The sequence below is a fragment of the Piliocolobus tephrosceles genome, chromosome 15, assembly GCF_002776525.5.
Source record: "Piliocolobus tephrosceles isolate RC106 chromosome 15, ASM277652v3, whole genome shotgun sequence".
Taxonomy (NCBI): domain Eukaryota; kingdom Metazoa; phylum Chordata; class Mammalia; order Primates; family Cercopithecidae; genus Piliocolobus; species Piliocolobus tephrosceles.
Window position 1 is genome coordinate 36,885,945 of NC_045448.1, and position 16,481 is coordinate 36,902,425.

The following is a 16,481-nucleotide window of genomic DNA, read 5'->3' on the forward strand; positions in this document are numbered from 1 at the left end:
TCCACCTACCGGGCTCAAGTGATCCTCCCACCTCAGCCCCCTGAAGAGCTGGGACTACAGGAACACGTCACCACTAGTGGCTGATTTTTGTATTTTTTGTAGATATGGGGTTCTGCCATGTTGCCCAGACTGGTCTAGAACTTCTGAGCTCATGCAATCTGCCTACCTCAGCTTCCCAAAGTGCTGGGACTACAAGCATGAGCCCCTGCACCCAGCCATTGACTTTTATTTTTATTGTGTTTGTTCTGAGAGTGTGGCTGGTATGATTTCAGTTTTTCTAAATTTGCTGAGAAGTGTTTAATGGCCAGGAGGGTGGCTGATTTTAGAATATGTGCCATGTACAAATGAGAAGAATGTATATTCTGTTGTTTTGGGGTGGGGAGTTCTGTAGATATATGTTAGGTCCATTTGGTCAAGTATCAAGTTCAGGTCCTGAATATCTTAGTTTTCTGCCTTGATGATCTAATACATCAGTGGGGTGTTAAAATCTCCCACTATTATTGCATAGTTACCTAAATCTTTTTGACAGTCTCTAAGAATTTATGAATCTGGGTGCTTCTGTATTGGGTGCATATATATTTAAGATAGCTAAGACTTTTTTTGAATTGAATCTTTTACTGTCATGTAATGTCCTTCTTTGTCTTTACTGATCTTTGTTGGTTTAAAGTCTTTTTGTCTGAAATTAGAGTAGCAACTCCTGCTTTTTTCTGTTTTCTGTTTGCTTGGTTGATTGCTCTTCACTCCTTTTCTTTGAGTCTATGGGTGTTACTGCATGTGAGATGGGTCGCTTAGAGATAGAATACAGTTGGCTCTTGCTTCTTTATGCAACTTGCCACTATGTGCCTTTTAATTGGGGCAGTTAGCCCTTTTACATTCAAGGTTAACAATGATATGTGCCCATTTGATCCTGTCATCATGTTGTTAGCTGGTTATTACACATACTTGATTGTGTAGTTGCTATAAAGTGTCAATGGTCTATGTAACTAATTGTGCTGTGGTAGCTGGTAATATTCTATTTTTTTTTTTTTTTTTTTGAGACGGAGTCTTGCTCTGCAACCCTGGAGTGCAGTGGCATGATCTCTGCTCACTGCAAGCTCCGCCTCGTGGGTTCACGTCATTCTCCTGCCTCAGCCTCCCAAGTAGCTGGGACTACAGACGTCTGCCACCACGCCCAGCTAATTTTTTGTATTTTTAATGGAGACAAGGTTTCATCGTGTTGGCCAGGATGGTCTCGATCTCCTGACTTCATGATCCACCCACCTCGGCCTCCCAAAGTGCTGGGATTACAGGTGTGAGCCACCGCGCCAGGCCAGTATTCTTTTGTTTCCACGTTTAGAAAAATACAAAACCCTTCAGCCAGGCGCCTGTAATCCCAGCACTTTGGGAGGCTGAGGTGGGCAGATCACTTGAGGTCAAGAGTTCAAGCCCAGAAGTTCAAGACCACCTGGCCAATAGTGTAAAACCTTGTCTCTACTGGATCATGCCACTGCCTTCCAGGTGGGGCAACAGAGCGAGACTCCATCTCAAAAAAAAAAAAGAAAAGAAAAATATGGAACCCTTCGTGAATCTGTGTCATCCTTATACTGAGGCCTTGCTGATCTCTGTATCTTTCCAGTTGTAGGGTAGGTACTGGCAAGGAAGGTACTTGAATATTTTAATCCAGGTTATATAAGGAAAAAAAGTTGGAATTTCTAATATTTAAACCTAGTTGGCTCTAGTTTAAAGATATAAATATGTACCTCACTTAAACATCATGTAAATAAAATCTAATTTAAGCATAAATCCCTATTTCGTAGCGATGAACTTGGTTTTAGCATTATATTATCTGCCAAATTCTTTTACATTAAAAAAAACTCCTAAATACAAAGAATACCTAGTAAGTGAAAGAAAATAAAATATCCTAACCAGCCTGTTTTACAAAGATATTGGTTTAAAATAAAGAAAGAACATATACTTACTTATGGGCTCTGAATGTATAGATAGGTTCTACATCAAGAGAAGTGCTCCTAAATCAGAGAGAGATGACTTTACCATTCTAAGTTTCAGTAATAAACAGTATAATTGAATATATGTCATAAAATTGCCTTTAAAAATACAAACATTATGGGAATATACCATTCTCAACTATATCATACATAAGAAAGCTTACTTATTAACACCAACTATACTTTCATGGCATCAAGAAACAAGATTCTTGTTTAGTAATAATATCTTGTTACAGTATTTTTAGCCCTGTCATAATCTATTTGACTAAAGGGAAAGACAGCTTCATTCAATGGAAACAACATGGGCTTTGAAGAGATAAATTTCTGAACTCAATTTCCAGTTCTGTCACTAATTGGCTAACTTTAAGCAAATTATTTAATCTTTCACAATTTCAGATTACACCGTTTAAAACACAACAAAAAAATGGGAATGACACCAAATAATCACAGGATTAAATAGGATTCTACAATTTAAAAAACACCCCAGGACACAATCATGCACATAGTAGGATATCAGCAAATGGTACTTCTATTTCCTTGCCTTTCCAATAAGGTTAATATGTCTATCCTCCATACTGAAGAGACTGTCCAAATTATCAGTTTATTCATTACTCAGAACACCATTATTATAGGTACACTACACCCTAATACTGGCTATGACTTTGATGGAAACTGGATTTAAAGTCACATACTTACCGATTTCTACACTGTATTGCAGTTATGTACAGACATGTTATCTCACAATGTATAGCCAGTAAACTATTTTTCTCTTCTGAAAACACCTAATCTATATGAAAGTCCATCTGGTTTTAGCAATATCTGGTTGAGCTATCTGAGGCAAACTGATAAATGAAGTATTTCATCTACCCTACGTATGACACAGAATGAATGACACTGATCTCTCTTAAACCAGGCAATAGATTTCCTCTATTGGTAGTAAAATTTTTGTAACCTCCTCTATTTGATGTTCAGTGATGACTCTTATAATAACAAAGTGCCTAACAATGCAAAAGGGTCTTTGCTGGCAGATGCGGGTTTTTTTTTGACATGTGACCCAAAGGAGTGGAGCTCCAATAAGGACCCAAGCAAGCAGAATCAGGTTTAGCTATGTGACTTTTAAAGGGTTTATACTAACTCATGTCTATCCATACTTAGACAAGAACTAAAGGGCCAAGGCAAGCACTTTAGCAGTTAAGTTAGCCTCTGAGTCTAGACATACTGGTGGGTATGGAAAGTACATAAAGTCTCAAGGCCAAAAGACAAGATCAAGACCCTCCACTTACTCCAGTGAGGCTTTTCTCTGCTCCACCCCATAAGTCTAATCTACTAAACAATGGGTGGAGGTGGAGATTTGATTATTTTAAAGATGCATATACCTGTTTATAGGAACAGTCAAAACCTTCAGTACAGATAAGGGGCTCCCCAAATATAGCAGCCATTTAAAAATACTGTTATACATAAGGATGGTAATTAGTATTCACAAACCCTGGTGAAACCAACAGATAATACCATATCTTCCTAAGCATCAGTTTTCTAACCTACCATTAGGTCATATAAACGGAAAAACACAATAAATTACATGACATGGCAGAAAGAACTAGAAGAAATATTTGGAAAATTTAATGGAAATAAAATATGTCATTTTCTGCTGAAAATGTTAATTAAAATATTCAAGTATGTCAAAGTAGAATATTCTCACTTTTTGGCTGGGGCTGTTTTCTGTAAATTCCACATTTTTAATGTGTGATCCTCTGATGCTGTTATCAAAACAGGCTCAATGGGATGGAAAGCAAGGGCTCGGATGCCATCAAAGTGACTTCTCAATGTAAACTTAGGGTTCCATGTCTTCCTCAATGCATCTTTATTGTTTGCTATCTATTAAAGAAACAAAACAAAGATATCTATACACTTAGTTCAGGATAGGGGAAAAAATTGCATTTCAACATTAATTCTTGCTGATTTGTCAATAAACCATCACTTTGCAATTTTTAAAACAATGTAATTTTTAACCAAACCAAGAAGCAAAATTAGCAATAACCCAACACTAGTTTTCTTTGAAGAAACATGAAAGGTGTATTATTACAAAAACAATTAACATAATTGAATATAAAAAGTGAATCAAATTACATAAAATAGATCTTACTAGGATGCTAAATAAGACCAAGTAATTTAACACAAATTATACTATACAAATATAATTTTGGGCAAGAGTTGAAAAACTAAGTTATCTTTAAACCTGCTAACATTTTAAAATACCGTACTTTTGAGATTTTAAATACTTTCTAATAGCTAAATTTTCTTCATCAAACTGGAAACAAAGTTTATAAACTGGAAACATAAAATGTTAAAAATGGAAGAGATAACTCAAAGAACGCATTCTACTGGTAAAACACACACATGTTCTCTCCCTCTGTGGTAACTCAATCTCAAAAACGAAAAAAAAAAAAGTACTATTTTTTCATTCCAATCATATAACAGAAAAGCTAAAGAGGTAGATTATATTTGAATTTACACTAGCACCACAGGGTACGAATTCTTCACACTCCAAGGCTAGCAATCAGACTAAGTTTAAGTAGGAGTAGCAAAAGTACAATCATGTGCCACATAACTACATTTTGGTCAACAGTGGACCACATATATGATGCTGGTCCCATAAAATTATAATGGAGCTGAAAAATTCCTATAGTAACATCATAGCTGTTTTAATGCTGTAGCACAATACATTACTCATATGTTTGTGGTGATGCTGGTATAAACAAACCTATTTGGGCTGCCAGTGGTATATAGTCTAGCATGTATAATTATGTACAGAACACATACTGGATAATGATATTAACTGCTGTTACTGGTTTATATATTATAATTTTTATTCTACAGTATATTCCTTTTACTTAATTTTTCAAAAGTTAACTGTAAAACAGCTTGAGACAGGTCCTTAAGGAGTATTCTACTAGAAGGCACTGTTATCACAGAAGATGACAGCTCCATGACTGTGACTGCCCCTGAAGACCTTCCAGTGGGACAAGATGTGGAGGTAGAAGAGAGTGATACTGATGATCCTGACCCTGTATAGGCCTAGGTTAATATGCGTGTATGTGTATTCATTCTTAACAAAAAAGTTAAAAAGTAAAATAAACATTAAAATTCTAAAAATAGGAAAAAGCTTATAGAAGAGGGATATAAAGGAAGAGAATATTTTTCTACAGCTACACAATGTGTTTGTTTTAAGCTGTGTTATAAAAGTCAAAATGTTTTTAAAAATTCAGTTTATAAAGTAAAAAATTGTAGTAAGCTAGGTCTAATTTATTACTGAAGAAAGTTTTTTTATATATATTTTAGTAAAGCCTAGGTGTACAGTGTTTACAAGGTCAACAGCAGTGTACGGTAATGTCCTAGACCTTCACATTCACTCACCACTCACTGACTCATTCTGAGCAACTTTCAGTCCTGCAAGCTCCATTCATGATAAGTGTCCTATACAGGTGTACCATTTTGAAATCTTTTATACTGTATTTTTACTGCACCTTTTCTATGTCTAGACATGTTTAGATACATACTTACCATTGTGTTATAGTTGCCTACGGTACAGTAACATGCTATATAGATTTGTAAAGCCTATGCCATCTAGGCTTGTAAGTACACTCTATGATGTTTGCACAACAATGAAATCACCTAATGAACACATTTCTCAGAATGTATCCCCATCATTAAGCAAGGTATGACTGTATTGGTAAAAGACTGGAGAAACACTACTTATTTACAAATGACAAAAATACAGCAATACTAACAATAGCTATTATTTTGGGCATTATTCATTATTTTGACCACTACTGAAAATACTTTATATGCATTAACTCACTTAATCCTCAAAATAACTTTATGAAGAAGGAAATAACATTATCTCTACTTTCCAGACTAGATAAACCAGGAAAAGAGAAGTGACTTGCCCAAAGAACCCTGCTAGTAAGTGGAGGGGCCTGGATTCAAACTCAAGCCATCGGAATTTAGAAGTTACCCTCAATAAAACATCTGTAGAAAAAAATGGATAGAACTTGTCAAATTAGGATAATAAGAGAACATAAAACACATCATCCAAGGAACTACTATAAGTACTGGGGCTGTTTATTCTGGAAGAAGAAAAGCTGAGTTGAATCATGTCTGCTCTTTTTAAGCACCTGAAAGGCTTTCAGGTGAAAGAGCAATCAAATTCCTTCTGAATGTCTTAATGTGGTAGGCAGCCACTAAGATGGCCCCAGTCAGCCCCATTTCCTTATAGGTAAACCTTATATAGTTCCCTCCCACATTATGGGGTTGGTCTCTGTCACCAACAGAATATAGCAGAAGTGATAACAACTTCCAAAATTAAGTTATAACATCTTCCATCTTGGGTGTTCTTGCTCTCTCTCTTTTCACATGCACTCACACTGGGGGAAGCCAGCTGCCATGCTGAAAGGCCCATGGAGAGACCTATGTGGTGAGGAACTAAAGTCTCCCCCAATAGCCAGCAAAGAACCAAGGCCTCCCAACAACCACAGGAAGAGCTTAAAAGCAGATCCACCCCACAAGTCAAGTCTTCAGGTGATACTGCAGCCCTTGCCAACATCTTGACTGCAATTACATTAGAGACCCTAAGACAGAATCACCTGGCTAAACTGCTTCTGTATTCCTGACCCATGGAAACTATGAGATAATAAATGTTTTTTGTTTTAAGCTGCTAAGTTTTGGCATAATTTGTTACATAGCCACAGATTACTGGTATTATTATGAAACCAGGAACTACTTTTGAAAACTGAGTGACAGACCTAACACAAAGTTTTCTAACAAAAACTATGAAAAAAGAATGAGCTTTATCTGGAGAGAGGACTAAGTTACATTACATACTGGATAAACTCTTTGTGGGGCTAGAATAGAGAGAACAGAAGTATCTAATGGGAACTTCTGCTTCTAGCCATGACAAGTCAGGTAATTTGGACCACCTCTGCACTGAGGACAAGTAGAAAAGCAGAATTAAATATAAAAAACAGAGAACAAAATACTGAAGAAAAACCAGGCCAAAATCCAGAGAAGAAGAGAGGCCTAAAAGGTGAGTCCAGTATTTGGGCTGTTTTCCCCCAGACGCTGTTTACTGATTCCAGAGGGGGTGGCTCGAGAGGCTGAGCAGTTTTTCTCACAGTTTTGAAGTGTCACGGGGATACAAATTGATGAACCTGCCATGACAGTTGGGCTCAGTAAGCCACTTTGCTTTGGGTTATGATTTCAAAGGGTGGCATCCTACACATAAGGGTGAACTAGAAGAAGCCAAGGCCTTGCAGGGACTGTAAAAATTCAAAATGAAATAAATCGATCCCAGATCCCAGAGGTAGTGGCTGCATACATCTGAGAACAGCAATTTAAATTATAGCATTTGGTCTGAAGTTATTTCTACAGACAACTTTTCAAATAACAGTTTCTTGAAAATAAAAATAATCATGTACATAAGGATGTAAGACAATATAACTGAAAATGAGCAGAAACAACACATAACAATAAAAGAACTACAGAGTTTCCAATTCAACTTTAAAATAATCATGCTTTAGCTGGGCGTACTGGTGAACATCTGTAGTCCCAGCTACTCAAGAGGCTGAGATGGGAGGAGAGCCTGAGCTCAGGAGGCAGAAGTTGCAGTGAGTCAAGATCACGCCACTGCACACCAGCCTGGGTAAAATAATAAGATTCTGTCTTAATAATGATAATAATAATAATAATAATGACGTTGATTATGTCCAAGGAGATAAAAGACAAGACTGAAAATTTTGGAAGAAATCTGTAAACAATCTAAAAAAAAGAATTTGGCCGGGTGCAGTGGCTCACACCTCTAATCCCAGCACTTTGGGAGGCTGAGGCAGGTGGATGACAAGGTCAGGAGATCAAGACCATCCTGACCAACATGGTGAAACCCTGTCTCTACTAAGAACACAAAAATTTGCTGGGTGTGGTGGCGTGTGCCTGAAATCTCAGCTACCCGGGAGGCTGAGGCAGGAGAATTGCTTGAACCCAGAAGGCAGAGGTTGCAGTGAGCCAAGATCACACCACTGCACTCCAGCCTGGCGACAAAGCAAGACTCTGTCTCAAAAAAAAAAAAAAGAAAAAAAAAAATTCAAGAAGCAAAAACTAGCCAGGTGCATCACTATAATCCCAGCACTGTAATCCTAGCACTTTGGGAGGCCGAGGCGGGCAGATCACAAGGTCAGGAGATCAAGACCATCCTGGCTAACACAGTGAAAACCTCATCTCTACTAAAAATACAAAAAAAAAAAAAAAAAAAGTAGCCGGGCATGGTGCTGGGCACCTGTAGTCCCCAGCTACTTGGAAGACTGAGGTAGGAGAATGGCGTGAACCCAGGAGGTGGAGATGCAGTCAGCCGAGATTGCACCACTGCCCTACAGCCTGGACGACAGAGCAAGACTCTGTCTCAAACAAAAACAAAAACAAAAACAAAACAAAAAACTGTAAGACCTCAATATATGGGCTTAACTACTGACTACAGATTACTGAAGAGAGATTTAGTGAATTGAAAGATGAGTCATTAAAAAAAAATAAAGGGAACAGGAGACAGAGGTCACAGGAAGAAGAAGAAGGTATAACACACATATAACTATGTTCCAAAAAGAGAAGAGAAAGATAGAGGTGCAAAAGTGGTACTCGATGAGAAATGGCTGAGAACTTTACAAAAGTAATGAAAATATGTCAAGTCATAAAGATTTAAGAACTTCAAGAAACTTAAATAAAAAAGGAAAACAAACCTTGGCTAAAAAAAAAAGACACAGATAATATTAGTGACAAAAATCAGACTACCATTAAACGACCAACAACAGAAATGATAGTTAACCTAAGCAGAAAACATAAAACAAAGACAGTAAAATACTATGTTTAGAGTGGGGAAAAAAAAAAAACAAAACCACCTCTGCCAACTAGAATTCAATATGCAATAACAGTTGACCCACTCAGGCTAAACAAAGATATTTCAGAAAACAAGACACGGAGAGAACCAGACACCAACAGACCTTCACTAAAAAGAAATACTAAATGTCCTCAGATGAAAGGAAAGTGATCCCAGATGGACAGACATGCAGAAAAGAATTTTAAAAAGCAAAATGTTTAAAGGATAATGTAAAATGTAAAATAAATAATCCTAACTGAATGTAGAGTGTACAAAACAATTTTCTTATAGAAGATAAACATATTCAGAAATGTGTAACAAGAATGACATGTAAGTAGGGTGGGAATTAAGAATTAAAAGCATTGTAAGGTCTTTGCATGGAAAATTTTGATAAAAACGTATGTGATACTCTCTAGGGTATTCATTGAAGAGTAGCGAAAGAGTATAGAAATTCCAAGTAGTAGAAAGGTGGAAAGTTGAATAAAAAATAAACCACCCCAGCTGGGAACAATGGCTCACGCCTGTAATCCCAGCACTCTGTGAGGGTGAGGTGGGCAGACCGCTTGAGCCCAGCAGTTCAAGACCAGCCTGGGCAGTATAGCAAGATCCCGTCTGTACAAAAAATTAAAAAGCCAGGCATGGTGGTGTACACCTATGGTCCCAGCTACTTGGGAGGCTGAGGTGGGAGGATGGCTTAAGCCCAGAAGGTCAAGGCTAGAGTGAGCTGTGATCACACTACTGCATTCCATCTTGGGCAGGAGAATGAGACTCTGCAAAAAAAAAAAAAAAAAAAAAAAAAGGATTGAATGCTCCAAATAAAAGACAAAGGTTATCAAAGATTACCAAAAAAAAAAAAAAGCAAAAATCAATGGTGTTTTAAAAAGACAAATGTGAAATATAAGGCAATAAAAACATTGGAAATAGAAATGATTTTTTTTTTTTTTTTTTGAGAGGGAGTCTCACTCTGTCGCCCAGGCTGGAGTGCAGTGGTGTGATCTCAGCTCACTGCAAACTCCATCTCCTGGGTTCACACCATTCTCCTACCTCAGCCTCCCAGGTAGCTGGATCTATAGGCACCCGCCACAACGCCCAGCTAATTTTTTTGTATTTTTAGTAGAGACTGGGTTTCACTGTGTTAGCCAGAATGGTCTCGATCTCCTGACCTCGTGATATGCCCACCTCGGCCTCCCGAAGTGCTGGGATTACAGGCGTAAGCCACTGTGCCCGGCTTAGAAATGATTTTTTAAAAATCTGTATCAGGTCAGGCATGGTGGTTCAGGCCTGTAATCCTAGCATTTTGGAGTAGGCTGAGCCAGGTGAACTGTTTGAGCTTAGGAATTTTGAGACCAGCCTGAGCAATACGGCAAAAGCCTGTCTCTACCAAAAATAAAAGAAAGTATCTGGGTGTGATGGTGCGTGCCTATGGTCCCAGCTACTTGGGAGGCTGAGATGGGAGGATCATTTGAGCCCGGTGGGGCGGAGGGTGCAGTGAGCTGAGATCAAACCACTGTACTCCAGCCTGGGTGACAGAGTGAGACCCTGCCTTAAAAAAAAAAAAAAATTGTAAATCTGTATCATATTTGTGAAGAATGGAGTGCAAGGAGCCTGTTTAGATTAGATGGTTATTGCAGTAGCTCTAAGAAAAAAATGGACGAGGATAGAAAGTGAAAAGTAGTATATGGATTTTCAACTGTTTTTGGAGGTAGAACCCAAAAGACTTACTAATGGGCTTAGCAAAGAGGTTGGGAGTTTTTTATCTGTATGAAGAGGAGTGGGTGGTAAGCGTTCCTCTTTGGAGTGCTTCTTTACCATACCTATGGTTTGCTTAGGCATCCACCCTACATCCCCTATATGGTGCGTGTGCTGCAAGAGATACATTGTGTTTTCCAACAGAGATCATAAACTATCAAAGTGAGAGGAATTTAATGAAATAAGGCAGGTTATAAATACTTTACCTATGACACAAGCAACTATTTTTCTAATAAATCATTTATTGTGATGAGGAATTGTAAATACATTTATAAAACAATTGTTTGGAATTAAGTAAATGTATGCACAAAGGTACAAAGATATCAATTTTGGTCCAAATCTCTGATGGGTCAGCCTTAACATCTGAAAAGCACACTGTATACATCCATGCCTACTAATAATTAAAATCTCTTCTCAATAGGATATTGACTAATGTACTAAAGAAGCAAGACAAATATTGTTTAGGTAGGCATGAATTACAACAAACTGCTGGTGCCCTAAGACAGAAAACAAAATCCAAATTTGGTAATGGAAAAAGGAATTCTTTCCCCTATCAAAAACCAATGAACAAATCATACTAAATTATGGATTTAGGTAAAGCCCATAATTTTAATCTCCAGGTTATGGAAAAATGTTAGTTTCTCTTTATGTATCTTTCAAAGTTTTCAATGGAAACTGAACCAAGTTCTATATTTGTAAAGAAGTTTTACCATTGTCTTCATTTTCTATAAAATCAACTTTTTATTTTATTTTACTTTTTTGAGACAGAGTCTCACCCTGTTGCACAGGCTGAAGTGCAGTAGTGTGGTTTTGGCTCACTGCAACCCCTGCCTCCTGGGCTCAAGCAATTCTTCTGCCTCAGCCTCCTGAGTAGCTGGGATTACAGGCACCTGCCGCCATGCCTGGCTCATTTTTTGTATTTTCAGTAGAGACAGCATTTCTCTATGTTGGCCAGGTTGGTCTTGAACTCCTGACCTCAAGTGATCCACCCGCCTTGGCCTCCCAAAGTGTTGGATTTACAGGCGTGAGCCACTGCGCCCAGCGCAAGTTTTTATTTTTAAAAACCAAGTAAAAACATCAAAAACAAAACTACTACTTACATCGTAAGTTAGTGAGTCTGCTTCATTGGCCACCGTAAGGCCTGCTAGTTCTCCAAGTCCCAGTTCACTTTCAAGGGCTTCATCTGCTCCCATGATAAATGACTTTCCAGAAGAAGGAGGAAATGTCAATGCTTCCACTGAAGAGGGAAGACAAAGGAAACATTTAAAAATCTCTAAGGAGCCAACATTTAGTTTCATTTGCTTGCATCAAATTTCTTATAGTGCACGTATACACTTAATTGTTTTTAAATGCTTTTAAACACAATAAAATTCAGTGAGCAGAAAATCCTTAATAATTTATTGCTTTTTCCATATCTTAACCACAGGTAAAGCCATCAACTAATTAGAAAAGTAAAACAGGAAACAAATCTAAGAATCCACTGTCCTTTCATTTTCACTATATAAAAAATAATGACTATAGGAAAGTAAGTTTTCCTTGTTTGATATTTCATGCTAATTACCTAAACAATGTCTATTAATTACTAAATATATGTAACAAGTGCTGGTCTCATTCAAAATACAATTCATTAATTTTATAACCTAAAAGAGTATAGAAAATTTCAAATGAAAATGGGTCAAACTCTAAAATGTGCCTATTTATGTGACAAAATCAGTATGTGGTGTTACAAGTCAGGATTACCTCTGCCGGGCAGGAGAGGGGTAGTGATTAAAGAAGCAACAACAGGACTTCTAGGGCCCTGGTAATGTTCTACTTGTTGACCTAAGGGGTGGTGACATGGGAGGGTAATAATTCTACCTTGATGACAGTTCACTGAGCTGTATTATCAGCACTCTTCTGTAGGTATATTATAGTTCATCTAAAAATGTTTACTTCAGTTAATATTTTTTTTTTTTTTTATGTTTTTTTCTGAGACAGTCTCGCTCTGTCACCCAGGCTGGAGTGCAGTGGTGACATCTTGGCTCACTGCAACCTCCACCTCCTGGGTTCAAGAAATTCTCCTGCCTCAGCCTTCCGAATAGCTGGGATTACAGGTGAGTGCCACCATGCCTGGCTTATTTTTGTATTTTTAGTAGAGCCGGGGTTTTAGCATGTTGGCCGGGCTGGTCACGAACTCCTGACCTCAAGTGGTCCACCTGCTTTGGCCTCCCAAAGTGCTGGGATTACAGGCGTGAGCCACCGCACGCGGTAAAGAAAATTTTTTGTTTTTGTTTTTTTGTTTTTTAGATGGAGTCATGCTCTGTGGCCCAGGCTGGAGTGCAATGGCATGATCTCAGCTTACTGCAACCTCCGCCTCCCGGGTTCAAGCAATTATCCTGCCTCAGTCTCCCAAGTAGCTGGGATTACAGGCGCCTGCCACCATGCCTGGCTAATTTTTGTATTTTTAGTAGAGATGGGGTTTCCCCATGTTGACCAGGCTGATTTCAAACTTCTGATCTTAGGAGATCCACCCGCCTCAGCCTCCCAAAGTGCTGGGATTACAGGCATGAGCCACCGCACCTGATGAGAAAATTTAAAGTGTTCATTTGAATACTTTCATTAGCTGTGAACTGTGTACTTCAAAGATGTCAGTTTTACTTTGTGAATAACTTGAAATATCCTATTTTGTAACATTTTGGACATACCAATCCAATTCCTTCACAACCATCATAGAAAAATCAGTCAAAAGCAAAATGTCAAATTAATGATTTTATTTAATTTGGTCAATAACAAAATGTCACTCTTTATAAATGCAAATTGTTCTGACAAACGTCAGAGATGGTCTTTGAGTAGTTTCCTAGAGGTGGTTATATATGACAAACATTTGTGATTCAATAAGATGAATTTAGTAGTTCAAACGCCAGCTGCTAAAGGGGTAAATTAATTTTCTTAAAAAAAACAAGTCAACTGTATTGACTAGTACATGTACAAGACATTTTTCAGACTTACATTCAATCATGTATAATAATAAATACTCATTGAATAAATGAAAGAATTGGCCAGGCTCGGAGGCTTATGCCTGTAATCTTAGTGTTTTGGGATACCAAGGTGAGAGGACCCTTTGAGGCTAGGAGTCTGAGACCACCCTGGATGACAGGACGAGACCCCTATCTCTTAAAAAAAAAAATCTGAGACAGGGGTCTCACTCTGTCACCCAGGCTAGAGTGTAGTGGTGCGATCTCAGCTCACTGCAACCTACGCCTCCCAGGTTCAAGCAAACTCTCCCGTCTCAGCCTACCAAGTAGCTAATGCCACCATGCCTGGCTAATTTTTGTATTTTTAGTTGAGATGGGGTTTTGCCACTTTGGCCAGGCTGGTCTCAAACTCCTGACCTCAAGTGATCCGCCCACCTTGGCCTCCCAAAGTGTTGGGATTACAGGTGTCAGCCATCACGCCCGGCCTCTACAAATTTTTTTTTTTAACAATTAACCAAGCACGGTGGTGCATGCCTCTAGTCCTAGCTACCTGGAAGGCTTGAGGCAGGAGGATCTCTTGAGCCCAGGAGTTTGAGGCTACAGTGAGCTATGACTGCACCACTGCACTCCAACCTAGGCGATAGAGCAAGACCATGTCTTTTAAAAAAAATTTTTAAATAGTTACTTGCTTTTAAAAACAGTAGTGACAAACTCTTAAAATCCTCATCAGAACAAAATAGAGCATAAATTAAGACATTATCAAACCACCATACAATACAGTAGCAAAAATAAAAATAGGTTTTACCCAAAATACCATATATCATCTGAGAAGTTCAAACAACTCTAAACATTTACTAATGAAGAAAAGGAATTGTTTAAGTTAGAACAGCAATTTTCAGGTCAAAAATATCAGTCGAATGACTCATGTGAGACTATGATGGTAGGTCTTCAGCCAGGTGTTTTTTGTTTGATTTGTTTTCATTTCTAACATTTCCAGATAACTTTGTGCAGGTGTAAAAGACTAAGATTCCTAGGATAGACCATATACATTATGTAAGCTAATTCTAACTAATCCTCTACAAACGGCCAAGTAAAACCTGAAAACAAAGAAAGTAACAACTCCTTCCTTACATACCAGTGGATAGCCAGGACACTCCAGGACTGAAGAGGGAGAGCAATAATAAGCATCACTGTTACCTGATTGTTCCTAAGGAGCCTTAGAACTTAAGACTATAGGTCACATTTCCATCTGGCAACTAAACCTTAATAGCCCTAATCAGCTTTTACCAAAAAACAAAACAAAACAAAACCCTGTGCCTTTAAGTGTGACACTGCCTTTTTTTTTTTTTTTTTTTTAAAGACAGAATCTTACTCTGTTGCTCAGACTGGAGTGCAGTGGTGTGATGTAAACCTCCGCCTCCTGGGTTCAAGTGATTCTCCTGCCTCAGCCTCCCAAGTAGCTGGGACTTACAGTCACACGCCCCCATGTCTGGCTAATTTTTGTAATTTTAGTTGAGACAGGATTTTGCCATGTTGGCCAGGCTGGTCTTGAATTCCTGGCCTCAAGTGATCTGCTCACCTCAGCCTCCCAAATTGCTGGGATTACAGGCGTGAGCAACTGCACCCAGCCCTGCCTTCTGAATTATTAAAATAAAAATAAAGTAACAAAATTATAGCACACACACAGCACATGAACGTTCTTTCTGAAAGTGGACTGAAGATCAGGAAGTATCAGTTATAGACAATTCAATATACAATCTATCGCTTAAATGTTTTTTCTTTTTCCGAAAAACCTGCACCAAGGGGGAAGGCTTAGGACAACTGCTACAGATAGCAAGTTAAACAAACATTTAATGCTTGAGTTTTAAAGTTCCTCACTATGTTTTTTTATCAAGGACATCTTCTGTGGCTTATATAATGCTTTTGTACATCTGTCCTTTAGTAAATAGTATATATCCTGCCCCTATTATTAGAATTCTGCATAATTCATGTATGGCCCGAGATGAAATCTGATGAACTTCTTGAATTATGAGAATAAGAGAAAAACTAACTTTTCTCCTTATCTAGACCTGATCTTGGGATAAATGCAACTGATTAAAGTCTCATACCTATAATGTCAACAGAATGCATCTCCTGGTGATCAACATACCTACTGAGGACCATGACCTCACATCTGTAATTCAAAAGACATCAAATAAATTTTATATCTAGTGTGTAATGTGTTGATTCTTTGTATGGGTAATAAATTCCAAGTATGCTATTATTGACTCTAACAAATAATTAACCATGTACTGGTCAAAAATTTCACTGAAAAAGTATTCCAATCATGAAAATCTATATACATCAAAATCGTTATCAGTTTATGTCTCTCTAAAATGTAATGGATTAAAAAAACAAGAAAACCATATGATCATTCTGTGACTTTTTCTCAGGCTGTGTTGATCAATAAATAATAATTTGAAGAGAAAGTGCATATACAGTATTTAAATTCAGGATTAATTTTTAAAAATATTTTAAAATATACATTAACCATAATTACTCTTATGTCATGTTGAATTTTCAGCTAATATAAATATTTGATTGATTAAGAGACAGGGTCTCACTATGTCACCCAGGCTGGAGTGCAGTAGCTATTCACTGACTCAATCATCACACACTACAGTCTCCAACTCCTGAACAGGGGCTAGGCGCGGTGGCTCATGCCTGTAATCCCAGCACTTTGGGAGGCTGACGCAGTTGGATCACTTGAGTCCAGGAGTTTGAGATCAGCCTGAACAATATGGCAAAACCATGTCTCTACAAACAGCATACAAAAAATTATCTGGGCATGGTGGCATGTGCCTGTAGCCCTAGCTACTCCGAAGGCTGAGGTGG

At 38.0% G+C, this 16,481-nt stretch overlaps 1 protein-coding gene and 1 non-coding gene across 6 annotated transcripts in view; both read right to left on the minus strand.

Moving 5' to 3' along the window:
• STRN (striatin) overlaps positions 1-16,481 on the minus strand; it is a 131,045-nt gene that overhangs the window by 26,993 nt on the left and 87,571 nt on the right. For all 5 annotated transcript variants that reach the window (XR_002732433.3, XM_023216354.3, XM_023216353.3 and 2 more), the window contains 3 exons: positions 11,754-11,890; positions 3,685-3,860; positions 1,959-2,006 (listed from right to left, as the gene is read on the minus strand). Coding sequence is in view for 4 of the 5 variants with exons in the window: in XM_023216354.3 (XP_023072122.2) it covers positions 1,959-2,006; positions 3,685-3,860; positions 11,754-11,890 (361 nt within the window). In the remaining variant the exon portion in view is untranslated. The remainder of the gene's footprint in view (positions 1-1,958; positions 2,007-3,684; positions 3,861-11,753; positions 11,891-16,481) is intronic.
• Positions 1,544-1,645, minus strand: LOC111545448. Its single transcript, XR_002732462.1, has one exon. It is a non-coding gene; the product is annotated as a U6 spliceosomal RNA (small nuclear RNA).